The 14,447-nt window shown below is 45.9% G+C and overlaps 1 protein-coding gene across 5 annotated transcripts in view; it reads left to right on the top strand.

Annotated features, from left to right (window-relative positions):
* Positions 1–14,447, top strand: part of LOC110490697 (plexin-B2) — a 177,581-nt gene that overhangs the window by 136,337 nt on the left and 26,797 nt on the right. For 4 of the 5 annotated variants that reach the window (XM_090213486.1, XM_090213488.1, XM_090213487.1 and 1 more), the window contains 9 exons: positions 355–442; positions 965–1,128; positions 2,326–2,474; positions 4,172–4,298; positions 7,706–7,842; positions 8,070–8,258; positions 9,364–9,472; positions 12,406–12,615; positions 13,380–13,559. In XM_090213486.1, coding sequence (XP_090069612.1) covers positions 355–442; positions 965–1,128; positions 2,326–2,474; positions 4,172–4,298; positions 7,706–7,842; positions 8,070–8,258; positions 9,364–9,472; positions 12,406–12,615; positions 13,380–13,559 — 1,353 coding nt within the window. Of the gene's footprint in view, positions 1–354; positions 443–964; positions 1,129–2,325; positions 2,475–4,171; positions 4,299–7,705; positions 7,843–8,069; positions 8,259–8,482; positions 8,523–9,363; positions 9,473–12,405; positions 12,616–13,379; positions 13,560–14,447 lie in introns of those variants that run through there. The other variant, XM_090213490.1, reaches the window with a different exon arrangement.

The following is a 14,447-nucleotide window of genomic DNA, read 5'->3' as shown; positions in this document are numbered from 1 at the left end:
CCGACTCTTCCTCAGAAAACAAGACGAGTAAAGAACAGCAGAATCACCAGCCTGTCAATCTAATATCCCCCATAATAGAACAGTTGACCTATTGGTCAGCTTGTGATTCTGTGCAAGAAAGAAATTGCCTATTCCAAACAGACTCTGGGTCAGATTTTTAATGGTCCAAAAGCCAGCTATAACCAGCTAACAGAAACCCTGGTATGTGTGTGTGGGGGTATGTATGGGTGTGTGTGTTTGTGTGTGGTGGGGGGGTCCTGTGTGAGTGAGAAAAAGAGCCAGCAAGTGTGTTTTGGCATGTCTCTGGCCCTCAGTAACTCAGACGTCAGTTTTCTCTGTTATCCTGTGTGTTAGTTTGCCTACGACAAGGAGCAGGAGGTCAATGTGTCCTTCCACATCAAAGACCGAGACACAGAGAAGAAGATTGACAGCACTCTGACTGGTGAGTCAGACCGTCTGACACACTGGAGTTGATGCAGCGCTGCTGTTCAAACAACTGACTGAATTACAACCAGGATTATTCTGCTCAAACTGTTGATCCATTTCAACTCTTTCACCTTAATGGACCTGCGTAGGATAACCCCAGTATTGGACATGTTTAATATTCAGCCATTATTATTATTCATACATTTTTGGGACAAAGTTCAAGCTTATTTGAATAAGATGTGAACCCTGTATAGACTGGTGGGTTATTGGTATGGAGTCGTTGTTTGATCTCTTTCCCCTCCTCTCTCTCCTCTCTCTCTATCCTCCACCTCTCCCCCTGCTCTTCTCTACCTCCTTTCCATCCTCCTCTCTCCATTCTACCCTCTTCACTCTCCCCCTCCTCCTCTCTCCCATTCTACCTTCTCTCTCTCTCTCTATCCTCCTCCTCTCCCCTTCCTCTCTCCTATTCTTCCATCTCCTCTCTCTCCTCTCACTCTATCCTCCTTCTCTCCCTCCTCCTCTCCTCTCCATCTCTTAGTGGTGTTGTATAACTGTTCTCTGGGTCGTGAGGACTGCAGCTTGTGTAAGAATGCCGACCCCAAATACAGCTGTGTGTGGTGTGCCAACATGAGGTCCTGTGTGTACAGAGAATTGTGCCGGTCCCAGGAACCAGCGCAGTGCCCCAACCCCAAGATCACTGAGGTGAGAACAGTCTCTGTCTCTGATTATCACTAGAGATGTTCTCCTCTGTCTGGTGCACTCTTCCTTCCTGTCTTCTTCCCTTTAGCTGTCACTAAAGACTGTTCTACTATATACACACTGAACTACTACTGTAAAGACTGTTCTACTATATACACACTGATCTACTACTGTAAAGACTGTTCTACTATATACACACTGAAATACTACTGTAAGGACCGTTCTACTATATACACACTGATGGCACTGACCATTATATTCTATATTAATCTACCACACTCATCTAAATCATCCCCCCTCTCTCTCTCTTCCCCACAGATCATCCCTCGTTTCGGGCCTCTGAACGGTGGGATAGTGGTGACCACTCATCTAAATCATCCCCTCTCTCTCTCTCTTCCCCACAGATCATCCCTCGTTTCGGGCCTCTGAACGGTGGGATAGTGGTGACCACTCATCTAAATCATCCCCTCTCTCTCTCTCTCTTCCCCACAGATCATCCCTCGTTTCGGGCCTCTGAACGGTGGGATAGTGGTGACCACTCATCTAAATCATCCCCTCTCTCTCTCTCTCTTCCCCACAGATCATCCCTCGTTTCGGGCCTCTGAATGGTGGGATAGTGGTGACCACTCATCTAAATCATCCCCTCTCTCTCTCTCTCTTCCCCACAGATCATCCCTCGTTTCGGGCCTCTGAACGGTGGGATAGTGGTGACCACTCATCTAAATCATCCCCTCTCTCTCTCTCTCTCTTCCCCACAGATCATCCCTCGTTTCGGGCCTCTGAACGGTGGGATAGTGGTGACCACTCATCTAAATCATCCCCTCTCTCTCTCTCTTCCACACAGATCATCCCTCGTTTCGGGCCTCTGAACGGTGGGATAGTGGTGACCACTCATCTAAATCATCCCCCCTCTCTCTCTCTCTCTCTTCCCCACAGATCATCCCTCGTTTCGGGCCTCTGAACGGTGGGATAGTGGTGACCACTCATCTAAATCATCCCCTCTCTCTCTCTCTTCCCCACAGATCATCCCTCGTTTCGGGCCTCTGAACGGTGGGATAGTGGTGACCACTCATCTAAATCATCCCCCCTCTCTCTCTCTCTCTTCCCCACAGATCATCCCTCGCTTCGGGCCTCTGAACGGTGGGATAGTGGTGACCACTCATCTAAATCATCCCCTCTCTCTCTCTCTCTCCCCCACAGATCATCCCTCGTTTCGGGCCTCTGAACGGTGGGATAGTGGTGACCATTAAAGGGTCTAACCTGGGCATAAAGAAGGAGGACATTAAGAAGGTGACGGTGGCTGGAGTGGACTGTGTTCACCAGGGGGACAGATACTCTGTCTCCACCAGGTATAGTGATAGTGGGTGGTTGTAAATGAATCATCACAGCTGTTGTCCAGGGGTTTCATCCCGTTGTCAAGATCAGTGGTTTCAAGTTTGTTTCTGTCCATTTTTGACAAGTTGACAAGATTGTGCAGAGCTGTCGTCAAGGCAACGGGTAGCGACTTTTTAACAATCTCAAATATAACATGTATTTTGATTAACCTTTTGCGACGAGCAAACCCGTATCCGGGAGCGTAATCATAGCCTCAAACGCATCAGCATAACGCAGCGGACATAAATACCCCTAGAAACTTTTACTACTCATGAAAATCACAAATTAAATGAAATAAATATATTCAAACACAAGCTTAGCCTTTTGTTAACAACACTGTCATCTCAGATTTTCAAAATATGCGTTACAGCCAACGCTAGACAAGCATTTGTGTAAGGTTATCATGGCATAATGCTATGCTAGGCTCTGCTGGCAGCAGGCAACATTTTCACAAAAATAAGAGAAGCAACCAAATTAAATCATTTACCTTTGAAGAACTTCAGATGCTTTCACTCAGGAGACTCCCAGTTAGATAGCAAATGTTCCTTTTTTCCAAAAATATTATTTTTGTAGGACGAAAAACTCCCGTTTCTTCACCATGCTTGGCTGAGAAATCGAAAAATACTTCAACTATAACGCCAAACTTTTTTCAAAATTAGCTACATAATATTGACAGAAACACAGCAAACGTTGTTTAGGATCCATCCTCAAGGTGCTTTTAACAAATATATTCAATAATATATCCGTCGAGGCAGTTGGTTTCTCATAAGAAGCGGTTGGAAAAATGGCTACCTCAGTATTTTACGCAAGATTTTCTGCGGGAGACACCATGTGACCACATACTATATATGGTCCCTTACAGCCATTCTTCAATGGAAATGCCTAAAAAGATGTCACAATGCTGTAGACACCTTGGGGAATACGTGGAAAACGTAAGCTCATTCGTAGCTCATTCACAGCCATATAAGGAGTCATTGGCATGAGGCAGTTTTAAAAAATGCGGCACTTCCTGGTTGGATTTTTATCTGGGTTTCGCCTGTAACATCAGTTCTGTGGCACTCACAGACAATATCTTTGCAGTTTTGGAAACGTCAGTGTCTTCTTTCCAAAGCTGTCAATTATATGCATAGTCGAGCATCTTTTCGTGACAAAATATCTTGTTTAAAACGGGAACGTTTTTCATCCAAAAATTAAAATAGCGCCCCCTAAATCCAACTAGTTAACACATGTTTTGGTTACTACATGATTCCATATGTGTTATTTCATAGTTTTGATGTCTTCACTATAATTCTACAATGTAGAAAATAATAAATAAAGAAAAACCCTTGAATGAGTACAGTAGGTGTCCAAACTATTGACTGCCTACTGTCTTTTCAACTTTAATTCACAACCGAAAATTAACCTGATTTAAACGTCTAGAAAATACATATTTTAGATGTCTTTTCAACATAATTTTGCTTACTGGGACTATTCTCGGTTTGTGAAGGGGGGGGGTGGCATTTTTTGGTCTCGCCAGAACGGAAAGGACCGGCCCTGCCTCTAATGCACTTTTATGTCCAGCGAATAACATATTTCATTAAACACAACATTTGGATGAACAGTATGTCTGCTTGTGTGTGTGGTGGAGAAACCGGGCCTTTGTCTTACTCCAGCTGTTCTGTGTCTTCTCCAGTGTTGTGTGTGAGATCGGTCCGGTCCGGTCTTCAGTGGACCTCCCAGGTCCCATCAACCAGGGGGTAGTGGAGGTGGAGGTGGAGGGGGGCAGGAGAGGACGTTCAGAGGTCCTCTTCACCTACAGGGTACGTTTCGTACAGCTACAGGGCCATTCTTTACCCCAACATGAATCCTAACTGTTGTAAGAGTCACACTGCAGGAGTGATCTGATGTGTCATACAGCTACAGGGCCATTCTTTACCCCAACGTGAATCCTAACTGTTGTAAGAGTCACACTGTGCAGGAGTGATCTGATGTGTCATACAGCTACAGGGCCATTCTTTACCCCAACATGAATCCTAACTGTTGTAAGAGTCACACTGTGCAGGAGTGATCTGATGTGTCATACTGTACATGGCTCTTAGTGTGGTTAAAGCTCTGCTCATACAGCCACTATGTTAGTCTCTCTCTGCTGGTTTTGCTTCTCCACGTTCATCAATGTACTTTGTTCTTAGGAGATGCTCTTAGAATTCAGAATAGCATCTGTTGAAAGGAAACAGAATTTAACAGGGGAATTTAACGAGTATAATGATTGACTTAAAAACACATCTATAATGGGAGCCTATTTCACTTCATGGTAAATATTTACACTAATTTATTTTGGGGTTCGTATTTTCTTGTTTGTTTGTTTCTGCCAAAATAACAATGTCCCCATGAGAATGTACTGAGCTACTTATCCTTCTTATAGATTTGATCAAAGCTTCAGATTTTCTAGGGAACATAACATTATTTTGCTCTCTCTCTCGCTCTCGTTTGCTCTCTCGCTCTCGTTTGCTCTCTCGCTCTCGTTTGCTCTCTCGCTCTCGTTTGCTCTCTCGCTCTCGTTTGCTCTCTCGCTCTCGTTTGCTCTCTCGCTCTCGTTTGCTCTCTCGCTCTCGTTTGCTCTCTCTCCGTCTCTCTGTCTCTCCGTCGTTTTAAGTTGGTCTGCTCCAGATCTGGCTGTCTACTCGCAATACTTAGTACTGTTTGATGAGAAAATACAGTACTAAGTGGTGTTCAGTAGCTGTGTTGTGGTGCTAAAGTACTAAGTGGTGTTCAGTAGCTGTGTTGTGGTGATAAAGTACTAACTGTTGTTCAGTAGCTGTGTTGTGGTGTTCAGTAGCTGTGTTGTGGTGATAAAGTACTAAGTGGTGTTCAGTAGCTGTGTTGTGGTGCTAAAGTACTAAGTGGTGTTCAGTAGCTGTGTTGTGGTGATAAAGTACTAACTGTTGTTCAGTAGCTGTGTTGTGGTGTTCAGTAGCTGTGTTGTGGTGATAAAGTACTAAGTGGTGTCCAGTAGCTGCGTTGTGGTGATAAAGTACTGCTATTGTGGTGATAAAGTACTAAGTGGTGTTCGGTAGCTGTGTTGTGGTGATAAAATACTAAGTGGTGTTCGGTAGCTGTGTTGTGGTGATAAAATACTAAGTGGTGTTCAGTAGCTGTGTTGTGGTGATAAAATACTAAGTGGTGTTCGGTAGCTGTGTTGTGGTGATAAAATACTAAGTGGTGTTCGGTAGCTGTGTTGTGGTGATAAAGTACTAAGTGGTGTTCAGTAGCTATGTTGTGGTGATAAAGTGGTGTTCAGTAGTTGTGTTGTGGTGTTCAGTAGCTGTGTTGTGGTGCTAAAGTACTAAGTGGTGTTCAGTAGTTGTGTTGTGGTGTTCAGTAGCTGTGTTGTGGTGCTAAAGTACTAAGTGGTGTTCAGTAGCTGTGTTGTGGTGATAAAGTACTAAGTGGTGTTCAGTAGTTGTGTTGTGGTGTTCAGTAGCTGTGTTGTGGTGCTAAAGTACTAAGTGGTGTTCAGTAGTTGTGTTGTGGTGTTCAGTAGCTGTGTTGTGGTGCTAAAGTACTAAGTGGTGTTCAGTAGCTGTGTTGTGGTGCTAAAGTACTAAGTGGTGTTCAGTAGCTGTGTTGTGGTGATAAACCAGTGAAGGGGAATGGGACGTGACATGGGGTCTAACTGGTGGTCCCAGTGGGCTCTGGGTTGTTAGACAGTGGGCTCTGGGTTGTTAGACAGTGGGCTCTGGGTTGTTAGACAGTGGGCTCTGGGTTGTTAGAAAGTGGGCTCTGGGTTGTTAGACAGTGGGCTCTGGGTTGTTAGACAGTGGGCTCTGGGTTGTTAGACAGTGGGCTCTGGGTTGTTAGACAGTGGGCTCTGGGTTGTTGGACAGTGGGCTCTGGATTGTTAGACAGTGGGCTCTGGGTTGTTAGACAGTGGGCTCTGGGTTGTAGGACAGTGGGCTCTGGGTTGTTGGACAGTGGGCTCTGGGTTGTTAGACAGTGGGCTCTGGGTTGTTGGACAGTGGGCTCTGGGTTGTTGGACAGTGGGCTCTGGGTTGTTGGACAGTGGGCTCTGGGTTGTTGGACAGTGGGCTCTGGGTTGTTGGACAGTGGGCTCTGGGTTGTTGGACAGTGGGCTCTGGGTTGTTGGACAGTGGGCTCTGGGTTGTTGGACAGTGGGCTCTGGGTTGTTGGACAGTGGGCTCTGGGTTGTTGGACAGTGGGCTCTGGGTTGTTGGACAGTGGGCTCTGGGTTGTTGGACAGTGGGCTCTGGGTTGTTGGACAGTGGGCTCTGGGTTGTTGGACAGTGGGCTCTGGGTTGTTGGACAGTGGGCTCTGGGTTGTTGGACAGTGGGCTCTGGGTTGTTGGTCAGTGGGCTCTGGGTTGTTGGACAGTGGGCTCTGGGTTGTTGGACAGTGGGCTCTGGGTTGTTGGACAGTGGGCTCTGGGTTGTTGGGCAGTGGGCTCTGGGTTGTTGGGCAGTGGGCTCTGGGTTGTTGGACAGTGGGCTCTGGGTTGTTGGACAGTGGGCTCTGGGTTGTTGGACAGTGGGCTCTGGGTTGTTGGACAGTGGGCTCTGGGTTGTTGGACAGTGGGCTTTGGGTTGTTGGACAGTGGGCTCTGGGTTGTTGGACAGTGGGCTCTGGGTTGTTGGACAGTGGGCTCTGAGTTGTTAGACAGTGGGCTCTGGGTTGTTGGACAGTGGGCTCTGGGTTGTTAGACAGTGGGCTCTGGGTTGTTGGACAGTGGGCTCTGGGTTGTTGGACAGTGGGCTCTGGGTTGTTGGACAGTGGGCTCTGGGTTGTTGGACAGTGGGCTCTGGGTTGTTGGACAGTGGGCTCTGGGTTGTTAGACAGTGGGCTCTGGGTTGTTAGACAGTGGGCTCTGGGTTGTAGGACAGTGGGCTCTGGGTTGTAGGACAGTGGGCTCTGGGTTGTAGGACAGTGGGCTCTGGGTTGTAGGACAGTGGGCTCTGGGTTGTTGGACAGTGGGCTCTGGGTTGTTGGACAGTGGGCTCTGGGTTGTTGGACAGTGGGCTCTGGGTTGTTGGACAGTGGGCTCTGGGTTGTTAACTGTAAAACACTTTGGATGAAAACATCTGCTAAATAACCATATAGAATGTTAGAAGGTCAGGAGAGGAGTTTTTCCTTGTCAGGTCATGCAGTCAAGAAAACGTCCAGGACCTAAGTATGTTACCTTATCACTGATGTCTCATCTCTTATCCCCTCCAGGACCCCATCCCGGAGAAAGTTTCCCCCCTGAAGGGCCCTGTGGCCGGTGGAACAGTCATCACTATCTCTGGGAAACACCTGGATACGGCAAACAAGAATGATGTCATTGTCACCGTGGGGGGAACGCCCTGTGAAGTGTAAGGATGATCATACTTGAGTCTTCCAACCCCTGCAGGTTGCTGTCTGGATAGGTTGCCTGAGTCATGTCCTATTCACTTCTTCTCTCAAGGCCGACCTCTGAAATATATTAGCCATACAGTAATTGTGTTTGACTTGTTCCTTTGAGATGACCTTCTCTCCCCTCAACACTACGACCCCTGTTTGACCTTTCCCATGATGCTCTCTGTCCCCGTTTCTCCCTCAGGTTGTCGTTTGGCAGTGAGATCACCTGTGAGACAGGTGTATACAAGGGACAAAAGGTTCCATTGGAGTCCCTGAGAGTCTCGGTGAAGTATGGGAAGAGCACCACCAAGGACGTCCCCGTCACCTTTAACTTCCAGTACTCCGAGAACCCCAAACTCACGGACTACAGCCCCAAGACCAGCTTCGTATGGTGAGTGGAGTCCACAGTGCCCCAGAGAGGGTGGAAGTCAAAGCGCCTCTTTAAGCCAAGCTTGAGTTGAATGCAAAACAGTTTGAAGTGGATAATTAAATGGCCGTTTCTTATTGGACACATTCAGGTCGTGTCTCCCTCCTTCAAAACGTTTCAAAAGGTTTCTCCTGTTTTGTGCTTCCTAACATGACCCTGATATATGGTGTCGTCGTCTAGTGTTTCAGTGGAGGCAGGAGGATTACATGTTAGTCATTTAGCAGACGTTCTAATCCAGAGCCGCATAGTTAGTGCCGTCATCTTGAGATGGCTAGGTGGGACAACCACATGGGGCGGCAGGTAGCCTAGTGGTTAGAGCGTTGGGCAGGTAACTGGGAGGTTGCAAGATTGAATCCGCGAGCTGACAAGGTAAAAATCTGTCGTTCTGCCCCTGAACAGGCAGTTAACCCACTGTTCCTAGGCCGTCATTGAAAATAAGAATTTGTTCTTAACTGACTTGCCTAGTTAAATAAAGGTAAATAATTCATAGTACTGGAAGTACATGAAACATGTCTGTCTGTCTATATCTTCAAAGTCCCAGCTAGTAAGAGAGAAAAGAGTCAAGTGTTGGTTCACAAAATATGTTTTCAGAAGACGGACAGGGACTCTGCTGTCTTAGCTTCAGGGGGAAGCTGGTTCCACCATTGGGGTGCCAGGACAGTGAAGAACTGGAGCTGCCCTCCCATAAGGGTAGGAGAGCCAAGAGACCAGAGGTGGCAGAACAGAGTACTCTGGTTGGGATGTAGGGTTTGAACATAGCCTGAAGGTAGGGAGGGTCAGGTCCTCTTGCTGCTCCGTAGGTAAGTACCAGGGTCTTGTGGTGGATCCAAACTTTGACTGGAAGCCAGTGCAGTGTGTTGAGGAGCGGGCTGACATGGGAGAAGTTAAGAAGGTTGAACATCAGGGGGCTGACATGGGAGAAGTTAGGAAGGTTGAACATCAGTGGAGGCAGGAGGATCGTGTGTGTTGTATTGAGAGTTGACGTGTGTGTTGTCTGGTGTTTCAGTGGAGGCAGGAGGATTGTGTGTGTTGTATTGAGAGCTGACGTGTGTGTTGTCTGGTGTTTCAGTGGAGGCAGGAGGATCGTGTGTGTGGGCAGTGGTTTTGACCTCATCCAGAGAGCCACCATGAAGGTGCTGCCATCTGCTGATGACTTCTCTCAGTCCCCTCCCGTTGAGGTCAGTACACACTACTCACTACTATTACAATACACCTAATGTTATCATTCTAGAGTCCACTCCTATTATACAATACTCTACATGTTATCATTCTGGAGTCCACTCCTATTATACAATACACTGCATGTTATCATTCTAGAGTCCACTCCTCTTATACAATACTCTACATGTTATCATTCTAGAGTCCACTCCTATTATACAATACACCTAATGTTTTCATTCTAGAGTCCACTCCTATTATACAATACTCTACATGTTATCCATTCTAGAGTCCACTCCTATTATACAATACTCTACATGTTATCCATTCTAGAGTCCACTCCTCTTATACAATACTCTACATGTTATCATTCTAGAGTCCACTCCTATTATACAATACACCTAATGTTTTCATTCTAGAGTCCACTCCTATTATACAATACTCTACATGTTATCCATTCTAGAGTCCACTCCTATTATACAATACTCTACATGTTATCATTCTGGAGTCCACTCCTATTATACAATACACTGCATGTTATCATTCTAGAGTCCACTCCTATTATACAATACACCTAATGTTTTCATTCTAGAGTCCACTCCTATTATACAATACTCTACATGTTATCATTCTGGAGTCCACTCCTATTATACAATACACTGCATGTTATCATTCTAGAGTCCACTCCTATTATACAATACTCTACATGTTATCATTCTAGAGTCCACTCCTATTATACAATACACTGCATGTTATCATTCTAGAGTCCACTCCTATTATACAATACTCTACATGTTATCATTCTAGAGTCCACTCCTATTATACAATACACTGCATGTTATCATTCTAGAGTCCACTCCTATTATACAATACACCTAATGTTTTCATTCTAGAGTCCACTCCTATTATACAATACACTGCATGTTATCATTCTAGAGTCCACTCCTATTACACAATACACCTAATGTTATCATTCTAGAGTCCACTCCTATTATACAATTCACCTAATGTTATCATTCTAGAGTCCACTCCTATTATACAATTCACCTAATGTTTTCATTCTAGAGTCCTCTCCTATTACACAATACATTACATGTTATCATTCTAGAGTCCACTCCTATTATACAATTCACCTAATGTTATCATTCTAGAGTCCACTCCTATTATACAATTCACCTAATGTTTTCATTCTAGAGTCCTCTCCTATTACACAATACATTACATGTTATCATTCTAGAGTCCACTCCTATTACACAATACATTACATGTTATCCATTCTAGAGTCCACTCCTATTACACAATACATGGCATGTTATCCATTCTAGAGTCCACTCCTATTATACAATACATGACATGTTATCCATTCTAGAGTCCACTCCTATTATACAATACATGACATGTTATCCATTCTAGAGTCCACTCCTATTATACAATACATGACATGTTATCCATTCTAGAGTCCACTCCTATTATACAATACATTACATGTTATCCATTCTAGAGTCCACTCCCATTGAGGTTAGTATACCATTCCACAAGTTCTCTGTTTCCTGCCAGTAGTGTATTCTAATCCCTCTAGTGTACAGTACTCTAGCTGTGGTATTATCCATGGCAGGTAGCTAGCATGTCCTAGTGTACAGTACTCTAGCTGTGGTATTATCCATGGCAGGTAGCTAGCATGTCCTAGTGTACAGTACTCTAGCTGTGGTATTATCCATGGCAGGTAGCTAGCATGTCCTAGTGTACAGTACTCTAGCTGTGGTATTATCCATGGCAGGTAGCTAGCATGTCCTAGTGTACAGTACTCTAGCTGTGGTATTATCCATCGCAGGTATCTAGCATGTCCTAGTGTACAGTACTCTAGCTGTGGTATTATCCATGGCAGGTAGCTAGCATGTCCTAGTGTACAGTACTCTAGCTGTGGTATTATCCATGGCAGGTAGCTAGCATGTCCTAGTGTACAGTACTCTAGCTGTGGTATTATCCATGGCAGGTCGCTAGCATGTCCTAGTGTACAGTACTCTAGCTGTGGTATTATCCATCGCAGGTATCTAGCATGTCCTAGTGTACAGTACTCTAGCTGTGGTATTATCCATGGCAGGTAGCTAGCATGTCCTAGTGTACAGTACTCTAGCTGTGGTATTATCCATCGCAGGTATCTAGCATGTCCTAGTGTACAGTACTCTAGCTGTGGTATTATCCGTGGCAGGTAGCTAGCATGTCCTAGTGTCCAGTACTCTAGCTGTGATAATATCCATGGCAGGTAGCTAGCATGTCCTAGTGTACAGTACTCTAGCTGTGGTATTATCCGTGGCAGGTAGCTAGCATGTCCTAGTGTACAGTACTCTAGCTGTGGTATTATCCATGGCAGGTAGCTAGCATGTCCTAGTGTACAGTACTCTAGCTGTGGTATTATCCATGGCAGGTAGCTAGCATGTCCTAGTGTACAGTACTCTAGCTGTGGTATTATCCATGGCAGGTAGCTAGCATGTCCTAGTGTACAGTACTCTAGCTGTGGTATTATCCATGGCAGGTAGCTAGCATGTCCTAGTGTACAGTACTCTAGCTGTGGTATTATCCATGGCAGGTATCTAGCATGTCCTAGTGTACAGTACTCTAGCTGTGGTATTATCCATGGCAGGTAGCTAGCATGTCCTAGTGTACAGTACTCTAGCTGTGGTATTGTCCATGGCAGGTAGCTAGCATGTCCTAGTGTACAGTACTCTAGCTGTGGTATTATCCATGGCAGGTAGCTAGCATGTCCTAGTGTACAGTACTCTAGCTGTGATATTATCCGTGGCAGGTAGCTAGCATGTCAACAGTGAGTTGTATGTTTTTGTCTGTGACTACAGACTTCTCTGTGAGACTAAACACAGACACAGTGTCCTGCCAGGAATGAAATATCTTTCTCTCGCTCTCTCTCTATTCTATCTCTCTCTGCCCTCCTCTCCAGTTCATCCAGTATGCCGTACATAAGAACGACACTGTGCTGCTGTTTGACAGTCCAGTGGTGAACAGGTCCTCTGAGACCCAGTCCTTTAGGGCCTTCCTCCAGCTAGACAACGTGATAGAGGAACTGAATTCCTTTGAGTACCACCCCGACCCATTCTTCAATGAACTGACCAAGAACATCATCACTGAAACCTCCATCATCATCGTTACGGTAAAGAACAGTAACACTACTCTTATGGGGTTGTGTTGTCATGGTTACTGTCTAGTAGTTTTTTGGGTTATTTCTAGTGATACTTGCTTATCATTTTCCATGGGCCATTGTGGCTTAAATGTTATTCTGCTTCAGCCTCCCGAGTGGCACGGTGGTCTTAGCTGTGCCATTAGAGATTCTGGGTTCGAGTCCAGGCTCTGTCGCAGCTGGCCGCGCCTGGGAGACCAATGGGGTGGCGCACAATTGGCCCAGCGCCGTCCAGGTTAGGGGAGGGTTTGGGCCGGCAGGGATGTCCTTGTCTCATCACGCACTAGCGACTCCTGTGGCGGGCCGGGCGCAGTGCACGCTGACACGGTCGCCAGGTGTGCGGTGTTTCCTCCGACACATTGGTGCGGCTGGCTTCCAGGTTTAGTGGTCAAGAAGCAGTGCGGCTTGGTTGGGTTGTGTTTCGGGAGGACACACAGCTCTCGACCTTCGCCTCTCCCGAGTCCGTACGGGAGTTGCAGCGATGAGACAAGACTGTAACTACCAATTGAATACCACGAAATTGGAGAGAAAAAGGGCAAACAAACAAACAAACAAACAAACAAACAAATGTATTCTGCCTTGTGACTATGATGTCCCCCTCGGAGAGAAAAGACCATTATAGTGCATTGATGTTGATATAATTAATATCAATATTGAGATAATCATATCTGCTTTTATAAATGATTGCATGTCCCTGCAGTCCAGAGGTTAACGACCAGCCACCTCTTTCTCCCCAGGGTCGTGGTTTCAGCAAGGCCATGACAGCTGAAGAAGCCCAGGCGTTCGTGGGAGATGCGTCCTGTAAGGTGACCATCCTGCAGGATGACAAGCTGTTCCTGGAAGCTCCGTCCACCCAGCCCAGAGCCCGCTCCAAACGCCAGCGCAGAGACACCAGCTCCGACCCTTTGGACCTAACGGTGACAACACTGGCCTTCTGTCTAAACCCAAGGCATAGAGAGAGAGGCTTCAGGCATTAGCACTGGACAAGCTGATATGTCTCTCTGGCTCTCAACATGTATTTCAGATAGGTGCTTGTGTTCCAGTACATTTCTATCTAAATCAGGGCTGTCCAAACTTAATCCAATGTCCTGTTGCAGGCATTCACTTCAGTCAAGGCAGTAACACACCTGATTCAACCATACAATAATCCTAGTCTTCTGACCGGGACCACTCAGTCCTGACAGAGAAATATCACTATCAACACCTTGATGTATATCTGACTCTCCACAATTATATACGTATTGTAGCGAATTAGCTTTCTCCTATTTGCCTTTAGCTGACTTGAACTTTCTTTCTGTCCATCTCTCTCTCTCTCTCTGTCCATCTCTCTCGCTCTCTCTTTCTGTCCATCTCTCTCTCTCTTTCTGTCCATCTCTCTCTGTCCATCTCTCTCTCTCTCTGTCCATCTCTCTCTCTCTCTGTCCATCTCTCTCTCTCTCTCTTTCTGTCCATCTCTCTCTCTCTCTCTCTCTCTCTCTGTCCATCTCTCTCTCTCTCTTTCTGTCCATCTCTCTCTCTCTCTCTCTCTCTCTCTCTGTCCATCTCTCTCTCTCTCTCTTTCTGTCCATCTCTCTCTCTCTCTCTCTCTCTTTCTGTCCATCTCTCTCTCTCTTTCTGTCCATCTCTCTCTCTGTCCATCTCTCTCTCTCTCTTTCTCTGTCCATCTCTCTCTCTCTCTTTCTCCGTCCATCTCTCTCTCTTTCTGTCCATCTCTCTCTCTGTCCATCTCTCTCTCTCTCTTTCTCTGTCCATCTCTCTCTCTCTTTCTGTCCATCTCTCTCTCTCTTTCTGTCCATCTCTCTCTC

This window comes from Oncorhynchus mykiss, chromosome 21, assembly GCF_057628025.1.
Source record: "Oncorhynchus mykiss isolate SJ-2025 chromosome 21, ASM5762802v1, whole genome shotgun sequence".
Classification (NCBI taxonomy): domain Eukaryota; kingdom Metazoa; phylum Chordata; class Actinopteri; order Salmoniformes; family Salmonidae; genus Oncorhynchus; species Oncorhynchus mykiss.
This window is presented reverse-complemented; position numbering and strand designations above follow the sequence as displayed.